The sequence below is a fragment of the Camelus dromedarius genome, chromosome 14 (genome assembly GCF_036321535.1).
Source record: "Camelus dromedarius isolate mCamDro1 chromosome 14, mCamDro1.pat, whole genome shotgun sequence".
Taxonomy (NCBI): domain Eukaryota; kingdom Metazoa; phylum Chordata; class Mammalia; order Artiodactyla; family Camelidae; genus Camelus; species Camelus dromedarius.
In genome coordinates, this window is record NC_087449.1 from 60,453,889 (window position 1) to 60,475,615 (window position 21,727).

General features: G+C 33.2%; 1 protein-coding gene across 3 annotated transcripts in view; it reads right to left on the minus strand.

Moving 5' to 3' along the window:
• The window catches only part of SPEN (spen family transcriptional repressor), a 76,270-nt gene that overhangs the window by 42,009 nt on the left and 12,534 nt on the right, over positions 1-21,727 (minus strand). For 2 of the 3 annotated variants that reach the window (XM_064494029.1, XM_011000887.3), the window contains exons 2-3: positions 12,050-12,370; positions 8,513-8,989 (exon numbers count right to left, since the gene is read on the minus strand). In XM_064494029.1, coding sequence (XP_064350099.1) covers positions 8,513-8,989; positions 12,050-12,370 — 798 coding nt within the window. Of the gene's footprint in view, positions 1-8,512; positions 8,990-10,789; positions 10,949-12,049; positions 12,371-21,727 lie in introns of those variants that run through there. The other variant, XM_031464135.2, reaches the window with a different exon arrangement.

The following is a 21,727-nucleotide window of genomic DNA, read 5'->3' on the forward strand; positions in this document are numbered from 1 at the left end:
CCCGCAGCCTGCCCAGTCACAGCACACAAGCCTGGTCCCGTCGCCTCGCCTCATCCCGCCCCCTGGGCTGAAGGCCGGGCAGAAAATCTGGCAAAATGAGGAAGCCTCTGGGAGGTGGCAAGCAGCCAACTCAAACAGGATGATTCCAGTTTAGGCTGGTTTGAGTCACAAACAAGCAGTTCCCAGCTTTCCCCACAATATTCAGAGGCACTGGCTGCCCAGGCAGCACACAATGAGCTCTCCTCGTTTGTTCTCAGAGCTAAGTCTACCTTGTTCTCATTTCCATAACAGCAGAGGATCTCAAATCAAGGAGAGCTCCCAATACAGAGCAAGTGCTGGGCTGACCCATATTTGCTTCCAAAACGAACTGCTTATTCCACACAGCACACTAATGCTGATAACACCTACATCTCTCAAGAGCCTTATTGAAATGTGGAACATGACAAAAAAGGAAAAACAGAAAGGAAACATCTATTTATAGATCTCCATAATGGAAATTAAGCCCACCAGAGCAATTTAAAAGCAAACATTTCCATTTTCCATATTTAGCACAAAAAAAGGCTTGGCTGGCTAACATGATCCCAAAAGACAGAAGTGTGTAGCTTATTGCCCAATAACAAACTATTCAGTAGTCTAGAAAGGAATGTGTTTCCAAAATGTGGGCTCTTCAGTTTGCCTGCCACTAATGGGAATGGGAAAAAATAACTACCAATAAAATAAAACTAAAAATTATATATATATATGCAAATAAATTATATGTATATTTTTATATATATAAATTACACATATATTAATATATTGGGGGGGTATGTATCTCCAAAACACACACTGCTAAACATCTGTTCCATGCTGCTAAACAGCCCAAAACTGCATAAAGGAGGAAATAAGCAAATGATTATTCTTTTGGAAAGAAATAGTACTTAAGGAAGCCCCACTCAAAATGAGGCAAAACTTAATGTGGATTTTAAATCTAATAGTTCTCTCTGGGATTGCAGACACGCTACCATGACTGCTGTTGTCTTTTTTCCACCAACTCTTCTCCCTCCAAGAAGGTAACTTTTAAAAGAACTGAGATACCAATATATTAGGGAAAGAATAATCATACAGTCAAGAAAACCATCCATGCCAAATAAGAGTTGCAAATTTCAAGATAAAAAGTTCATTTAATAGCCAGAAAGGTCAAGCATAATGAATACATTTTATTCATAGTATTGATTTCTGGCAAGACATTCTCCCTTTTGAAATCTCAAATAAAATCAACTACCTAAAAAAAGTAAAAATGAGGCAGAAGGACAAAATAATAAAACAGGCAAAGAATGGTTGTGAAATCCAGAAATGAATATTTAAAATGCAATGTTACTCAGGCTTAAAGCAAGAGTGCAAATATTTTCATTTTAAATGAAAATAAGGGACAAGAGATAAAAGTAGGGAAACATCCTTCTTTACATGAACCCCAATGTTCATAGCAGCACTATTTACAATAGCCAAAACATAGAAACAACCTAGGGGGTAGGATATAGCTCAGTGGTAGAATGCATGCCTAGCATGCATGAGGTCCTGGGTTCATGTACCCTCCTTAAAAAACAAACAAATAAATAAATAAAACCTAATTACCTCCCCCTTCCAAAAAAAAAAAAAAAAAACCACAAATAACAACCTAAATGTCCATTGACAGGTAACTGGATAAAGAAGTTGTGGTATATTTATACAATGGAATACTACTCAGCCATAAAAAAATAAAATAATGCCTTTTGCTGCAACATGGATGGACCTGGATATTGTCATTCTAAGTAAAGTAAGCCAGAAAGAGAAATAAAAATACCATATGATATCACTTATATGTGGGATCAAAAAAAAAAAAAACCCCACAAATGAACTTATTTACAAAACAGAAACAGACTCACAGACATAGAAAACAAACTCATGGTTACCAGGGAGGGGAAAGGCAGTAGGAAGGGATAAAATGGGAGTTCAAGATTTGCAGATACTCTTCAATATCTTATAGTAACCTATAATGAAAAAGAATATGAAAAGGAATATATATGTATATGTATGACTGAAACATTATGCTAAACACCAGAAACTGAAACATTGTAAACTGACCATACTTCAATGAGAGAAAGAGAGAAAGAGAGAGAGAGAGAGAGAGAAAGAAAGAAAGAAAGAAAGAAAGAAAGAAAGAAAGAAAGAAAAGAAAAGAAAAGAAAAGAAAAGAAAAGAAAAGAAAAGAAAAGAAAAGAAAAGAAAAGAAAAGAAAAGAAAAGAAAAGTCCTTCCTAAGACTATTACCATTGACTTTGGCTTCTTTTAAAGACTATCTGATAAACCTTTACTGTTCCTCCTTCAAAGACCTCTGAATGCTTCTAAAACATACACCTCACTTGTTGTTATCCCCCAAAATCAATAAATATCTAATCATTGATTTTCACATTTTAGTTAGCTTAATTTATGTTTCAGTGGTCTCTGAGCACAGGTATTTTCTCTTCACACACTCAAAGAAGAAAAAAATCCCATTTTAGTTTAAATGATTCATGTCAAACTGACAGGTACAGAGTAGCAAAGAAGAGAAAGGTTGGTATTATGCAATAAAACCAACTTAATTTCTACTCTCATTTTAATCCTATGCAGCTACAAACAGAATAGTCAGGAAAAAAATCATGGTCTCTAATCACCAACTTCCCAGATACGGTTTACTTCAGTTATATCATTTCCTCCGAGATTAAGTTATTAGTTTTAGTGGTAATTACTTTATTCTGTCAAAAAAAACCCACATGAATACAAAGTATTTTTTACCCCATAAAATGTATCTGAGAATAATGAATCACAGTGCAACAAAAGAAATTTTATCTCCAACTAAATCCAAAAATTATGTCTACTACTCATTATTATAGATAAGAGCACTTTTGATGATAAAATTTCAGACAAATGTGTTTATAAGTAAACACTGCAACCATCACCCAAAAAACTGCTAATTATTAATTCTTTTAACACCTTTAAAAAAAATCTTACTTCATGTATTTGTTAAAACTGCTGCCACATCTGACAGCTTCTAGCACATAATATATATCATAGCAAATTATATACAACAGATTAAAAAATGAGCATTCCTTCCCCCAATCAACACTCTAAATAAGCATACTTTAAAAGAAATGGAAAGTACACTGTCACTATCACTTTGATACATGCAATGCCACCATACCCAGTGTACATCTGGGGAGCCACCTTTTTAATAGCCTCACCCATGTTCTCTCACAAAGCTCCCAGGTGACAGCGAGTTTGACATTTTTTCCACATAAACTTGAAAGGAAATTCTCTCTCATAAACTAAAATAAGTGAAGTGCAAAACTTCCTCATGAAATCATAGATCAGAGGATATTCGAATAAATCCCCCTCTAGGAAACTGTAATCTATAACGTCTAGATTGTTCACAAAATGATTAGCAGAATTGGTCTTCATAGGAAAAAAAAAATGCTTATTAGATTAGGGACTTTGGTGCTAACCCTTTTTCAGTTGAAAGGGTCACATTTCTTTTAACTTTATATGTTGTAAAAATCCAGAATTTGTTCAATATTCTAATTACTATTTAACTATAACTCAGGTAAAACATTCTTAAATTATCTAGCAGAAAAAAAATTAATAGGGTTGTAGATAACTTTTGATATACTTTATTCAAAACATATAATTTAAAAGAAATATACAAACAAGTTCTACAAACAATATTATCAATAAATCTTTTTAATTTCCTTTTCAATAAAAAGTAAATTTTCCTAACACAAAGCTAATATACTGGACAAGACAGGGGCATAAAGCATGCCATATCTTAATACAGGGTTAGAGTTGAAAAAGTCTGATTGCTTGCAGTCTATATGCTTTTCTTGTTACTTTAGACCGACACTACAAAGACTATTTCACATGTTAGTTTTCCTGCCCTGGAACTGATTCTGTGTCTTTTTCTCCTCATGCCCATCTCCAAGCTTCTTCCTTTTATCTTCCAATTTATGACAATTCAGAAGAAATTCTAACAATATAATAAACTACACAAGGAAAAACTGAGGCAATTTCATTAAATAGTTTTTATATCAACTTATCCCAATCTAAAAAAATCTACTTAAGGGGGAGGGTATAGCTGAGTGGTAGAGTGCGCACTTAGCACACACAAGGTCTTGGGTACAATCCCTAGGACCTCCGTTAAAATAAATTTTATTACTTCCTGGCCCCTCTCCCCTGCCCAAAAAAATCTACTTAAGAAGAAAGCTTGCTCTAAAATTCTGTTTCTTCAAACAGGTAAACTGAAGCACAATTTAAGGCCACATGGCTTATTGAAAGCCACAGAGACGACAATGAGATGTTGTCCACTACAGTTATTTTCATGTCGTTATCTTTGCTCATTACTGCATTTGTTTTAAGAGTTTCCATCTAAATGCCTATTTTTGTGATTAGGAAGAATAAAAGCCTGTAGTTACCTGACATATTCTTCTTCAGACAAATCCAAAGGATTTAAAGGAACAAAAAGGAAAACGCTAGCCAGACGCCCAAAAAAATTTTTAAGAGGGCAAAAAAAGAGACTGCTTCTGATAAAGCTGGAAACATGCATCCAGCCATTGACAGCCAGATTAACTTAATTACATGTTAACTCTTAATTAGACATATGTAGATTTTGTTTTGGATTAGCCATAGCCAGTGTTTAAACCAAAATGGCTCTATTCTTGGGGTTCCATACAACCAGCTATCTTATTTCATAAATTCAGTGCACAAAAAAGCAATATATGTTAAACAAATGGATGGCTGAATATAAACTCAAAAGTTAACTTTAGCCTAAAAAAAGACTTAGGGAAGTAACCCACTGACAGGGAAGGGATGAAACAAGAAAAGGTAATTATACTGACAGTTATTAAAATACTTTAAATTTTTATCACACAGTAATGTTTTTATTAACATTAAATAACAATACCTAACACTGCATTTAATAACTATTTCCCAGAAATGATTAATATAAGCCCATTTTGAGATATCTGAAAGTATAATAATAATAGCAAATTACCTGTGCATATTTATTGAGAACAAAGTAATTTCACACTTAATCTACTGTTTTTTTGTTACCTACTTTCATAATGGGAAGTAATGCTTAATTCAGTTTCAGGTTAATAAAAAGACATAATTTTTTTCCCCTCTATCCAAGTTCAGGGACCTGAGCCGGCCTAATCATCTTTGGTTATGATCAAAGTAAACTGGGCAATAAAGCTCAAGTAAAACTACCTTAAGATAGTAGGAAAGGATATGATGAAGTAATTTACTTTCAACAAACTCTTCAATTCCTTTAGCCTGTATTAAAGAAAATTCTTACAACATGATAGGAAAAAAAAATTGATAGGAAACTATAGAAATCATTGAACTTCAACCAAGGGCTTTTAAAATAAATGCTTTGGTGGAATTCATGTACTTAAATTTTTATGTTGAAAAGTGACTCCCTAAATGATCAAGAAAGAGACATACAGCAACACAGGGCTGCACAGAGGAAAAGTTTATACCATGAAGCCCCAGTTCTCAGCAGTTAAATACTATGAATAGTTGGGCAGAAACAGTAAGTGTATCATGTATAAGGACTTCACAACTTGACTGTCATTAATCCCATGTTTACTTATTTGAAATGCACTGCTAGGAATCTGTTCACCAAAGCTGTAACAATTAAGGGAGTTGGAGGGTGACTAATTTCCCAGTCACTCATACAGGCAGAATAGAAACTTGCTTCTATAGATAAAACCAAGCTATATTTTGTCTACTATAACATGGTGATTTTAAACATTTTTAAAGGATTGGAATCTCACTATTTCACAATCAAGTTTTAAAGATTACATTAAAGAACTTATTTCTTCCAAAAGGACACTAAACTTTCTGAATTAACATAATATCTCAAAATATTACACTTTGAAATCAATACAATTATAGAAGAAAAGAGGACATCTGATAAAAAGGGGGGATGAACCCAAGGATAATGGATATGATCTGAACACCAAAAGATTTTATTTCTCTGTACTTGCTTCAATCACAATATAAGAACCAAATCTTTTAACTATTTACATCAATTTTGCTTCATCCCTCATGTTAACTAAGAACTGTATCTAAGAGCTGCAGCCACTTGTTGAACACATACTCAGAGAAAGGCAATACACTTGGTTGGCTCTGCAGTGTGAAAAGGAAGATCAGGCCCTGTTCTTACAGGATGGTACCGAAAGGCTCATCATTCAGTCATATCTTCAAAAAGTTCATTCTTTTTTCATAAATCAAAATAATCTGATTCTTAGTACACTGTCTCTCCCATTTGTCCCAACTTATGCACTCTCATAAGTCCAAGTCTTCCTTTTCCAAGATACTGAAACAGTTTCCTAACGAGAATCTGTCTTTCCTATTGTAAGTCACCAGATGCCCTTCTAAAGCACAGATCTCAACAACAAATTTCCCTTCTCAAAATCCTTCAACAGCTCATTTCTGCATAAAGAATAAAACCAAAAAAAATATTAGCATGGTTAAGTCATTCTAAATTATTTGCTGTTCTCAAAACACTCTTCCACCCACTTATATCTCTTCAAGTTGTTCCTTCTGCCCACAAGGTTCCCTGTCTAGCCTAAAATTCATTTCTTCTTGTTGAAGTTCTACATATCTTTCATAGCCCTAGACCATAAAAATTTCCAGCCCTAAGTATGAATCAGGCAGCTGACAGAAGAGGAAATATCTTCTACAGTTGTAATTTAGTTCCCATGTAGATATTTCTAGCTCATTCTGCCTTTGTGGCAGTTATCTGACTGTAAATATTTCAGAAGCATGTAACTATTTTTTTAATTTTTATTATGTAAACAGGGATTAGCTCCATCAAATTCATCAGATCACCTCAGGGTTCAAGCTTCTGAGCCCATGATGCCAAGGGCCAGATCCCAAACCAGTGTAACTCTCACCAAAGTTAAATGCCACCCTGAAGGCCCAGATCTTGTTTCTCGTCTAACTTCAACATTTTCACAATTGGTTGGCTTTTCAAAAAGTTCTGATGCCATCCCTTTAATGAGGTAGATCTGGGGAAAATGACTAAAACTTGAATATTTTAGATAATTTTATGTAAAAGAAAGTGAGACATAAGATTTTATAATCCATTTATAGAATTCAAATGAATATTGTCAATTTATCTCAACAATATACCAAATGAAATAAAAAGAAGTTAAGAGTTTTCACCCATGTCACAGAGCTGCAAAGCTGGAGCCAAAACCTAACTCCCCTGACTTCCTAAACCAAGAATTTGTTTCATTGTAATTAATGCTAATCTTCCAGAATGTTTGAATTGTATCTAGATAGATAGATAAATAGATGTATAAAATGTTTCCATTTATTATTTTGAATTAGAAAATTTAGAAGGCTTAAAAGGGGCCATTCATCAACTACATGATCATTTACTTTTCTTAATTCTAAGCAGGCAATACATAGGAAAAATAATCTGGCATTTTGATCAAGTCAAAGAATTCGTATCTTGTAAATTTAAAATACACACCACCTAAATTTAACACCAGAATACCTGGGATTAACAAATTGAATAATAAAACTAGAAACAGGAAATACTCAAAGACTATCAACATCTGAAGTAGTAATAATAATTACAGATAGTAATTATTGAAAGCAGTATTTAACATATATGCATATCAAGCTTAGCACTTTACACATTTTTTCATTTTAATCTTCACAGTAACTTTATGAAGCATGATTCTTGTAAAAGATAGGAAAGTTGAGGCCAAGAAAGCGTAAGTAACTTGTCCAAGATTATAAAAGTAGTAGGCTTTACTGTCTACCTTGATTTATGATTTCAAAACCTATATACCTAACTTCTAAACTGTTTCCTATTAAGATTACTTTCAATTTATTGTTTTCATCTTTGGAATAAAACTCCTTTGTAAAAAAAATCCTAACTAATGAAACTATTTCACTCAGCCTTAGTCAACAGCAAAGTTACAACCTGAATTTAAAGAAAGTTTTCCTACTTGAGTTTATAAATTGACTATCACCTTGATGATAAAATTAGTTAAAACGTGTTCATAAGTTGATTCACTCATTGATAATAAGCATGTCAACAATGTATTTCACCAAACAGCTTTTACAAATTTTCAACCAAAATAATAGAAATAAGATACTATTATATATGTAAGAAATTAAGAATTTTAAAAAGACATCACATTTTGTGGTACAAGATTTACTTCATACAACTGAAGTTACCACTTTTCTTTCTTTCTGGCAATTTTAATATTGAACACATCTGGAGGATGAAACTATTTGCAAATCATCATTTAGCTTCAGGTACTTGGCAGAATGGTTAATTCAATGCCCACAATGCTAACAAAGTTTCTTCATTCATTATATACATGATCCAAGATTACTTTCTTTTAAAAATATGCTAAAAATCATTACCACTAATTGTAGCAAATTTGTGACAATTTATTCAACAGCTCATCTGTTACAACAAAAGGCCGTTAACCTACCTGTCACTGCTGGTACTACTGCTGCTGCTGATTGAATCACTACTGGAGGATCTACTCCTAGAGCCGCTGCCGCTAGGGGACCTTGTGGGTCTAGACGCTTGGCTAGCCAGCCTCTGAGGAGACTGATTTCTAGACTGAGATGAATGTGGTGACCGACTCCTGCTGTGCTGGTAATTCCGCTCTGGCCTTCTGCCTCGTACCTCCCGGGTAATATCATCCCTGTAGATATCCCTGTGTACCACACTGGGCAGTGTAAACTGCTCCCGAGCCCTAGGTTCGTATCGGGGGTCATGAGCATCAAAACGGTTTGGACTTCGACTCCGAGAAGTATAATAGAGCCCATGTTGTAAAGTCCGCTCGCGAGGATCTCTATAGTAATCCTGATCGTAATGTCTTGTCCGATCAAATCCTCCCGTCCCCCGTTCATGGTGTCCATAGGCACTATGTTCATAAGCACGCTCCCTGTTATCTGAAGCCCTGCATTTAGGAGGGGGGAAAAATATTTAATCAATCAGAAAGGGGAAAGCAAAACTAAAAGCAAGTCATGCAAATATTCACTTCAGCATTGTCTTTGTCTTTGCAACTGGTCATTTTCTAAACAGCATTAACCTACTGAGTAAGCAAACACTAACAAAGCTTAACATTTTACTTGACTCCAAAAATTATTTTCACAGCTGAGCAATCAGTTTTAATTGTATATTGGGGCTTTCATGACTATGCAAGTCAGTTGCTCTTTTTATTAGCGATTTTCTGGCTTATATACAGAAATATACATATGCCATCTCCTTTTTACTTTAAATTTAATAGAACAAGAAGAGATTGTGGTTTTAATATCAAAGTTCATCTGATTAAACTATATACCAAACTTTATTTACTTCGTAAATGTATTTTAGGGAAAATTTCCAGGATACATCTTTTACACAGACATGAAAGCCCCACTGCAATGCATGCCCATGTCCCAGCAATAGGAGGGCATTTTCAAAGAACAGAAAAAAATTTAAGTGTAACTTCCTCTCATTAACTTTCAACTTCTTGGGTAATTATAAAAATTACTAAATTATGTAAATTGCTGTGCCCAAACAATCACATTTACTAATAAAAATGGACTCTTAAAAAGAAAAGCAAACCAAAAAACCACCTAGGATATCAAAATATTCAGTTACCATATGCTATTCTATGATAAATTTAATTACTAAAAGAATAAGTTATTTTATCTCCTTGTGCTATCAAATTCCACATAAATTTTAAAATGCCTATTCCATGATTCAATTTGTTAATATATGTACTTAATGGCTTCAGGAAATACATTCTCTTAGGGCTTTAGCTATACTCAAATTGCCTATGATGAAATAAGGCAACTTTGGGAACTAAGATATTCTAAAGGTAAGATATTCTTAAGAGTACAAAAACTGTTGCATGTACAATTACATACATGCAATTATGCGTTAATATTAAAAGCCAATTCCAGTCCTACAAAGAAATCTGAAATTCTCTACTTTTGTAGGAAACTAGAACTCATTTCCTGAGTTCCTAAAAGACCATTTCATTTAAATATCAAACTTGAGGTTGAGTTTCTCCTCAACCTTACCTTTGGATTTATCTTCTATCAAAAGTGATTATGGAATCACGAAAAATATAGAAGAATTAGAATCTCTCCAACGAAGAATATGGCAAATCTTACAAGTAATAAATACCATGTCCCCAACACATGCTTAGATTCCAAATGTCTCCACTAATCTTCAGTTTCACCCACTATTTCACTTAGTAGCAACCATACCTCCTCCTAGGCTATTTTTGCTTTTGGCTGCTATTATGAAAAGCAACTAGCATGCCAAAAAATTCAGTATTATCTTTCCTACTTAAAGGTATTAAATGATTTTCTCCTTTTTTATTCACTACATTTCTGGGATTTGGATAAATACTTCAATGTCTAACAAACAAAAGGATTTCCTCTGAGACTTAAGAGAAATTTTCACAAATAAATTAGCACCCTATCAAATGTTAATCAATAAGAGTTGTTATTAATGATATAACAGAAGCAAAAGGCAATAGTTCTAGGAGAATTACTGCTACAGCTGATATACTTTATAAATATGCAAAGTTCTTATCCATTAGGAAGATACAGAAGGCAGGCACAAGAGCTAGCAGAGCTGAAAACTAATAGCTATTCTTTGATTCATCTATTAGTACTAAATAATTCTAGAGTTAGTGGGAAAAAAAGAAAGTTTGACTTGGGTTAGGAGAGGGGCTAATATACACAGGTCAGGACATACCAACCTTTTGCAAGTGTGGAAACACGACCTATAATCCCAATTAAATCTAGGGAGAGAATTGTGAACATAACTTCCCCAATTTTGGCCCCTCTTATGGGGGTAATCCACCTTCTTAATGGGCAAGGGTGTCAAATGATACTTAGATGAACCACAAGGAAAAAAAAAATCTTAATGACCAGATAAAATAATTCCACTGGAAGCAAGCAGTCCCAGACAAACTGTAACTCTCAAACCCCCAGACTTCTTTCTTGAGATAGTAGAAAATTATAAATTGATCCACATTCACAAAAAACTTCCAGCCCTAAATATGAATCAGGCAGCTGACAGAAGAGGAAATATCCTCTACGATTCCACCAAATGAGGAAGACACAGTTGCTCGCCAACAGTTCACTTTTGTAGCCATCCAGCCAGCCAATTTTGATTGCTGTATCCACAACTGATCGTCACCATGTGTTCAAAACTAAAGTACCTTTAATTGGACAGCAGCTTGTTTAAGAAACAAGATAATAATCCTCTTTCCCTGGGCTAATGGAATCTTGACTGCATGACATCCCATACATTCCAGGAATTAGAAAAGCATGGCTATATTCCAGGATTTAGGAACGTCCATCATCTCAATTTTCCCCATTCCATCAAGGAGTATAATTCCAACATGGAAAACTGTGTAGATCCAAAACGGAAAAAAATCAAGCACTGCCTTCACTCTTCTTCATCCAAGTACACATTTCCAGGTTAAAGTGTTGTTTGTAGAATCCAAGCAGTTGAATCATATGGTCTGCTAGGTTTTTTGGTGACAATCCAATCCGTTTGTACACTTTATGGAGCGAAAACTGAGAAGATACCAACTTCTAAAAGAATCTGTAGGCTCTAATATTCCAGAAATATTCCATATAGTACAACCACAAAATCTGTAGACAAGTAGCTCCATCAGGTAGAAGGGATATATCCAAGGAAGGCCTTAACATTATCCAAGAGAGGGAATAATTAATTCTAGAAGACAGGTAACTCCAAAAATGATGCTGCCATACAAAATCTTCCACCACTTCATATCTCAGGAGTAGATATCCAACCAGCTGCAGAAAATATCCTCTACGATTCCATAAGATACCAGCCACTGTGATAGAAATCACTTCGGTTTCCAACCCAAAATAGGAAACACTGAGAATGCCCAAACTTTAAATCCATCTGGGGCCCCTAAATACGAGTTTCTGTTTCTCACCATATCAAATACAAAATACCTGCCTACAGAAACCTTGGAACTTACCCATCAAGTCTCCGCTCATAACGTCCTTCTCGTGCATGAAGTGATGGTGGGGGGCCATAAGCAGGCCCTCCACCACCTCCTCTGAACCCAGAAACCTCTCTACTACGAGATGCTATGGAAACTGTATCATCCAATCCCCGAGCAGCACTCGGAATGGTGCCTGGTTCATTATAATCCGTGCGTAGGTCTCTATCTCCCATTTTGTTGACTGAGTTGTGAGCTTTCTGTGCACTTTTGATGTCCACAAAATCCACAAAGGCAGCCACTCCTCCTTCAGAACCCCTCTTGGGGAGAATTTTGACACTTTCCACGCGGCCATATCTGAAAAAAATAAAGTCAAGGTTATCGTTGCATAGCAAAAATTTTCCAAAAATAGTTTTTGAAAATGTTTCTTGTTTTTAAACAATTTACATTATGTATGTATGGGGGAGGGGTTGCAGAGTGACATTTAAAATGGCTTTTACACTCACATTTTTCTTTCTTGAGGCAAATATTTATGAATTTTTTTATTGAAGTTTAGTCAGTTTACAATACTGCATCAATTTCTGGGGTGCAGTATAATGTTTCAGTCATATACACACATACATACATTCTCCTTCATATTCTTTTTTCATTATAGGTTACTACAAGATATTGAATATAGTTCCCTGTGCTACACAGTAAAAACTTGTTGTTTTACAAATATTTTAACCACATTATTTTACTGCTCTCCTACTTTTTAAATTGGAGTATAGTTGATTTACAATATTGTGTTAAAGTTTCAGGTGTACAGCAAAGTGATTCAGTTACATACACACACACACACACCCATTCTTTTTCAGATTCTTTTCTAATATAGGTTACTAAAAGATGTTGAATATAGTTCTCTGTGCTATATACAGTAGGTCCTTATTGTTTATTTTATATATAGTAGTGTGTATATGTTAATCCCAAATTCCTAATTTATCCCTCCCCCATCATTTTTTAAATATAGTATTTACTAAACTACCTTTTACCTTTCTAGAACATTTAGTTGAAATGAATCTCTCAAAAGTTTTTAGGAATTTTTATATTCTAAAAAAGGATATTATATCTAAGATAATCAAAGTAACTTAGAAATCTTGAAAGATTTTTATTAAAGTAGAAACTGTAACTGAAAATAGCTATTTTACAGATTCAATTTTAATATAATTCATTAAGTGAAAATGATCTTACTAAAAAAATGAGATGACTTTAAACACTCCTCACTGGAAGGCAAAAGAAATCCAAATATTCTGTGTATTTCCGAAAGTCACACTAATTTTTAATGTAATCTTTTGCTATTCTCTTTTCCAGGAGGTTAAAAGAAAATTTCTTAAAATTTATAACTCATGTATAATTAAATGAATATTTTTCATGGAAATTAGTAACTTTTGACAGACTCTATGTTCGTATTTTATTCCAAAAGAAAAAATGTTTTACTATGTATATAAAGAAAAATTTTAGGGCATCTTTTATATTTTGAAGCATATATGAAACAAATATAATTATCAGGAATTTTAAAATTCATGAAAAGTCCACAAATTTTATTAGAAGTTAATTCTATGTACTTGCAATCTGGCATTTTAGAAAGGCGGGCACAGCACTTTTATATATAGCATTCTTATTTGCTGACAATCCAAGAGAATAATTTTACACTTCCCCTGAAGAAGCTGACATTATCAGAAAGCAGAACTTTTATTTTACACCCTCCAGTATGATGTAAGTTATTATCTCTCACAAGGGTAACATAATCCTAAAATCCAGTTTCATCAGGCAACTATACATAATAAAATTATTTAGGATAAATTAATTGATGAAAGGATCTTTTAAATTTGGGGAGAAAATGATAGAAACAAATAGTTCTTTCCATCCAAACATTAAAAAAAACCTTCCAATGTATGTGACAAAGGATTTGTATCTAGAATACAAGAAATCTTACAACTCAACCCATTTTTTTTAAAAATAGGGAAGACACTTCAAAGAAGATATATAGATGGACGATAAGTACAGAAAAAGATGCTAAAAATCATTAGCCATTAGGGAAATGCAAATCAAAACCACAATAAAATACCACCTCACATCCACTAGGACGGCTATTAGAAAAAAGAACAGAACAGAACAGGACAAAACAACTGTTGGCAAGGATATGGAGAAATTTGAAAACTGCATAGCTTGGAACTGTAAAATTGGGCAGCCACTGTGGAAAAGTTTGGCATTTTCTCAAAAGTTAAGCATAGAATTACCATATGACCCAGCAATTCCATTCCTAAGTATACACCCAAAAGAACTGAAAACTGGGGCTCAGATAGATATATGTGCACCAATCTTCACTGAATCACTATTCACAAAAGCCCGAAGATGGAAACAACCCAACTGTCCATCAGTGGATGAATGGATAAACAAAATGTGGTATATGCATACAATGGAACAATGGATTCTTTTTATGTATTAAGACATAAAAAGAAATGGAGTTTTGATATATGCTATAACATGGATAAAACCTTGAAAACATACTAAATGAAATAAGCCAGACACAAAAAGACAAGTAGTTTATAATTCCACTTACATGGACTATCTGGAATAGGCAAATTTCATGGAGACAGAAAGCAGAATAGAGGTTACCAGGGATTGGGGAGATACTACAGAGTTTCCGTATGGGATGTAAAAAGGTCTAGAAATAGACAGTGGTGATGATTATATAACACTGTAAATGTACTTAATGCCATTGAACTGTACAGTTAAAATGGTTAAAATGATAAATTTTCTATTTTGTATATTTTAACACCAATCCACACCTTATCAGTAACCCCAAGTTTTCTATTAAAAAGAAGAAAGAAAAAAGAGGGAAGCAAACGACAACTCCCCATCAAAAAAGTCAGTTAGCCAAAGAATACAGGGAAAACAAATATTTAAACTTAAATCCTGAATAATAAAGAGCAAAATTCAGTATTGAAAGAGGGACCAAATACTCAATGCATAGATTATGCTTATAGAACAAAGTCAAATGGTTCTTCTTCCTCAAAAGGTTGGACTCACTGTCCCCATCATTTTTATACAAGGAGAATACACTCTGGATACAATATACAAATTTATCTCCAAATTTAACAAAGGAGAATTTGATCAGGTACTACATTACTCTTCTATACCGAGAAGACTGAAAACTCCCAAATTAAAAAAAAAAAAAAAGCTGCTTAACTCTTTATAAAACCAATGAAAATTCAGCCTGTAAATGTAAATATGTCCTGATTTTGTTTACTCTTTCCAAAACAATACATTTCTTAGAGTATTCAATCAAGTATTCCTCAAGTACTCAAATATGAAATATCTACCTGACATTTACTAATGACAAAAAAATGCATCCATCAACAGATGACTGGATAAAGAAGATGTGGTATATTTATACAATGAAATACTATTCAGCCATAAAAAATGACAACATAACGCCATTTGCAGCAACATGGATGTCCCTGGAGAGTATCATTCTAAGTGAAGTAAGCCAGAAAGAGAAAGAAAAATACCATATGAGATCGCTCGTATGTGGAATCTAAAAAAAAAAGAACAACATAAATACAAAACAGAGTCATAGACACAGAATACAAACTTGTGGTTGCAAAGCGGAAGGGGGCTGGGAAGGGATAGATTGGGAGTTCAAAATCTGTAGATACTGACAGGCATATGCAGAATAGGTAAACAAGATTATACTGTATAGCACACGGAAATATATACAAGATCTTGTGGTAGCTCACAGTGAAAAAATGTGACAATCAATATATGTATGTTCATGTATAACTGAAAAATTGTGCTCTACAATGGAATTTGACACAACATTATAAAATAACTATAACTCAATAAAAAAAAGTTTAAAAAAAGAAAAAAGAATAAAACCACAATTAGATAATATTTCCTTTTTTAAAAAATATCAAGCCTTAGCTACAGGTTTTAAGAGAACCTATGAAATGTTCTCTAGTAATATGTACAAAATATTATTTTCTTTAACTACATAGTCACTGGTTATAGTAATAATTCATTTGCAATTTTTTAAGAATCAAGAAAATCTAAATTTAAAAAATGAGAACATAAAACTAAGAAACTGTGCTTGATTGCTACAAGCTGCAGTATATAACAATCTAATGAGTCTGTCTTCAAAAACACAATTTAAAAAACCAGTATTAAATTGGTTTCTGTTTGGCCAAAAATATTCACCATCAAAATGTTAAATTGATCAAAATACACTGTAATTCTTCTAAGCTTTTAATAGAGAACTGCTAAATTTTAAAATAAGCACTAACTATCCTTAGCATTTCTTTGAAGAATATAATGGCAGTGTATTAGTGGCCTCACATTTTACATTTGAGAAAATGTGATATAGCAGAGGAAAAGCATTAGAATATGATAGAAGAGTAGGGTTCTGATTCTGAATCAATTACTAATTTTATGGTTTTTAACAGACACTCAGTGCATTATTAGGAAACAAAACAAAGATTCCTAGTTTCGTGGTATTTATTTATAATTTTTCAGTTTCCTGATAGATGAAAAGATTCCTATTCTAAACTGTTTTCATCAACTCTACATGAAACTCACTCCATTAATTTACACAGCAATACCAAATACATAAAGCTAAAAATCATTAGTATGCTAAAACCCAATGAATTCTCAATACCTCTTCTTTCCAGAAGTTACTACATTCATCCATTATCAGCAGGTTTCTCAATATGAATGCAATTACTAATTTTAATCCTAGATTTTGCAAATAACCCTACTAATAAGCAACAGCAATTAACCACATACTTCATTTTCACACAAGTCCTCCTACTACAGAAAACAATCCTCTGCAGGTCATTCTTTTTTATTTTTATTGACATACAGTCAATTTACAATGTTGTATGCAACTCATTCTTAAAACATCTACCTGTTTATACAAGGTAGAGTTGTAAGATTGTAATGAGGAGAGTATCAGCCTCCTTCAAGAAGCATGCAATTAACCTAAGACATCCATTCATCTAAAACCCCACAGAGATCACTTTCCAAAGACTGCATATTTTATCACACTATCAGTGCTTTGTGCATTGCCCAGTTTGCCATCCTTCCATCCTATCATGGTGAAGCTGCTCCTTATTCAAAAGAGAATGATCAATAAGTATGAACAGACAGAAAGCAAAAGTGAGCATGCTGTAAGTGATAAAAAGGCCTAAGAGATGAATATTAAGTACTACTAATATTATTAATATTAATAAGTTTGGCTGGGCTATCTATAATAGTAGAGACAATAATAATTTGTGTTTACTAATTTTTTATATCAGAAAAATATTCAAAATCATTCCTCTTTCAAACTCAGAAAGTTGGGGCATAAATGTATCCATTATGACCACCAAACTATCTGGAATAATGCAGTGACATCAATAGTTATATAACATTTTCATAGCAAAAAAATTTTTATGAAGGAACTACTGATTATAAATGAACTACTTGATCTTATATTTTGACCAAAAGACTAGTTTCCTCTCCATGTCAGACCTTTATTTTATTTCCTATACCAGTGACTAGATACACTTCAAATACACGAAAAAGAAAAAATACACTAGAAACTTAAACAATATACTATAACAGAATTTAAATTGGAGCTGGCCATATTTTTTCTACATAATCACAGGTCAAATTTTCTTTAATTTTTATTGTGATGAAATATAATATAAAATTAGCTATTTTAACCATTTTTAAGTGCAGAATTCCAATCTTTTAAAATTAATCACAGCTATTTCTTGTCATCAACATAACAGAGGTAGACATTAAAGTTACCTCATTCACAATTACTGGTACTTCCACACTTTAACACATTAAATGTGGTATGTGACTCCGAATATTACTACTTAAATTGAAAAACTCCTGTAATTTGGACATAATCAAGTAAGATGGTGATGTTTTTAATATGTCATATGTTTCATTATATCATTTAAAGCAAGTTAAAAACCAAAAGAAAAACTTGCTTTAACAATTATTTAGCGTGACAAAGATAAATTTAAATTGTTAGCATGACAATGATAAACTACAATGGTTTCACTCTACCCAAAGACAAATATCAAAAATTTATATAAACCCACAGAAAATAGAAAATATATACAAATAATTTATCTGATAAGAAGCTCGTAAGCTCCTCTAACACAACAATGAAAAAAGACATAATGCAATTTAAAAATTGACAAAGGATACTAACATTTCTCCTAAGAAGATATACAAACAGCCAATAAACACAAAAATTTGCTCAACATTAGACTTTAGGAAAATAAAAACCAAAACCACAATGAGATACCACTTCACACCCAACAGGATGGCTAAAATGAAAGACAGACAATAACAAGTGATGATTAAGGAGACATCTTAACCTTTATACATTGATGGTGAGATTGTAAAATGGTGCAGCCATTTTGGAAAACAATTGGGCAGTTCCTCAAAATGTTAAACTTAGAATTACCATATAACTCAGCAATTCCACTCCTAGGTACATATCCAAGAACTGAAAATGTCCACATGAAAACAGGTACCAAAATGGTCACAGTATCATTATTCATAATTGCCAAAAAATCAGAAACCACCCAAATGTCCAATTGATGAATGGATTTTTTTAAATATGGTATGTCCATACAATGGAATGTCATTCAGCAATAAATAAAAATGAAGTTCTAATGCATGCTACAACATGGATGAATCTTGAAAACATTATGCTAAGTGAAAGCCAATCATATACTGTATGACTCCATATATATGAAAGGTCCAAAACAGGCACATTCATAGAAATATAAAGTAGGTTAGTTGTTTCAGGAGCTGGTGAGAAGGGAGAATGTGGAATGGCTGCTAATGGGTATGGGTTTTCATTCTTGAGTGATGACAATGTTCTGAAATTAGTAGTCGTGGTTGCACAATTCTGGGAGTACTCTAAAAACAAATGAATTGTACACTTTCAAAGGATGAATTTTATGCTATGTGAATTATATCTTGGCAAAACTGTTATTAAAAGAAAAAGACATAAAACAGTACCTGTCACTGTCCTTTAAAACAAAAGATTTTATATCTCCTTTAGTCACAAGTATCTGTGTTATTACAATATAAATCAACTGTATGCCATGTTTCCTGTAACTGGGCACACTTGGAAGACATTTTCTATTTCAAGCATGCCTGCCTGGGAAGATAAGTAACCCATTACATGACAGCCAAAGCCTATCTTCATTTCATGGCAATACAGAATTCTTTCAGGAAACCTATTATGAAATAAATGTATGTACAAAATAGATTTATAAACTATTCTTAAATTATTGATATATTCCCCTTTAATCATTCTATCTTTGGAATAAGTACAAATAATTTCTAAAGATGGCAAAAGATAGACTCAGAATCCCTAAAGCCAGCAAAAGGCAGGGTCAACCACACAGTCCTAGACTCTTTTCAGAAAAAACTAATACCCTGAAATGCTTCTCTACTTGGAGGGATGAGGGAGGGGTGGGAAAAAGGGAGGAGGAATGATCTGTAATAGTTTGCTGATTTGTATTCTCTCTCTGCACCTCCCCCTCCCAATTACTAGTTTGTTGTATAGTCTTGGGTCTAGGAAAGACTCTCAGCATGAGGTAGAATCCCTATGTCATAAAGGAAAAGACCACGTAAATCAAAGCATATAAAAATTACAGCTCCTAAATAGTAATATATAGTCAAAAAACAAATGAGAAAAATACTTAAGCATGAGAAATAAGTGATTCCCTAAATATACAAACTTCTTACAAATCAAGAGAGACAGAGGCCCAAACAAAAATCAAGGCAAAGTATCTGAATAGGAAATTATTTTAAAATAGACACAGACTAATGACTAGTATCTTTTATCAAGATATTTTGAAATTCCTCCTTTGGTATTTGGCGGTGGGGAGCAACGTGATAGAATTACCTCACATTAAGAAATAAACTGTACAGAAAGACATAAAAATAACCACGTATTCACTCCGAACCCTCCTCAGGGCCTTTTAAATGATCACATGTCTAGTTTTGTATTGCCACTGTAGGCCAAGCTGCTTTTGTTGTGTTTAATCCATGGCATTATTGTGAAGGCCTCTCTTCATGCTTTTCGTATCTTGTCTTAGGAATCTTCAGCAAGCTCTAGGTCCTGAATGTTGTCTCCAAAAAATCTTAGTTTTACCTTTTACATTTAAGTCTTCATCCATGTTGAGTTAATTTTTGTATTATTACTATGTGAAGTTTAGGCTCTGTTCTTTGCCTAAGAATTTTCAGTTGTTCTGGCACCGTTTGTGGAAAAGACCGCCCTACCTCCATCGAACTGAACTTGGTAAGAAAAACCAGCTGGGCATATTCATGCTGGTCTATTTTTGAGTTCTTTATATTAGCCCATTGGTCTGTGTGTTTAAACCTTCGCTAATACCACACTATCTTGAATACTGTACCTATCATTTAACCTTAAAACTGGGGAATTTATTTATTTATTTATTTATTTATTTATTTATTTATTTATTTATTTAAAAGAACAGACATATACACAAAAAATGGTAAACAAAACACTCAAAAAAGCTACTCAACTTCACTTGAAATTTCAAAAATCCAAATTTTTAAAAAGTACCATGTATTACAAAAACCTAAATTTTAATAATACCTACATATTAGCCAGAGTCTAAGAAAATAGATATTTTTATAACACTGTCTACAGGAGTATACATTAAAGAAATCTCTCAGGAAGACAATCTGATAGTATCTATTAAGAACTAAGTACACTTACCCAGAAGTTCCATTCACAGAAACTTATCATACACACATAACTGCCCACATCTGCAGTGTACAAGACTGCTTACTATAGCACTGCTTTTAACAGTTAAAAAAAACAAAAGCAACCACCATTCCACTTTGTCTCCATGACTGCTCTAGGTAGCTAATATAAGCAGAATCATACAATACTTGTCCTTTTGTGACTGCCGTATTTCACTTAGCATGTCTTCAAGGTTCATCCATGTTGTAACATGTGTCAGAATTTCCTTCCCTAACATAATATTCTAAATATTTCAATTCAAAAAAAAAAAAAGAATTTCCTTCCTTTCTAAGGCTGAATAATAACACTCTATCGTATCTGTTTTGTTATCACACATTCTGTTTTCCCTCTCATAAGTTATGAACACTGATGGTTGCTCCATCTTTTGGCTATTATGAATAATGCTGCTATGAACAAAATAGATTACATTTTTAATAAGAAAAATGATTTATTGGTTCTGATTGGCAAAGGTTTACGAAAACTTGAAGACCGAAGATAAGCTTTAATTCAACCAATAAACTATACTCAGCTGTTTATGGAATCCATGGTGAGTGCCTAGATTCCTGTACATGAACACTTGATGACTACAGCTCTTGGAAAAAAGCAATGTTTTCAGCAAAGCCCTTGAATGATAAAATTCTTCAGAACTATTACAGGCACTATTACTTCAAGGAAAAAATATGTATATGCGTTATTATGCACCAATCTAATGAGTAACTATTTACTAAGTAAATTAATTTTTAACAAAAACACAGTGCTCAACTGATACGCAAACCTCAGAAAGATTATCCAATTTTAAGGAGAAAAACTTCCAAAGAATCTGTGATTTTTAGATCCTACTGGTTAGATAAAATAGGACAATCTCTTAGTCAATCTTAGAATTC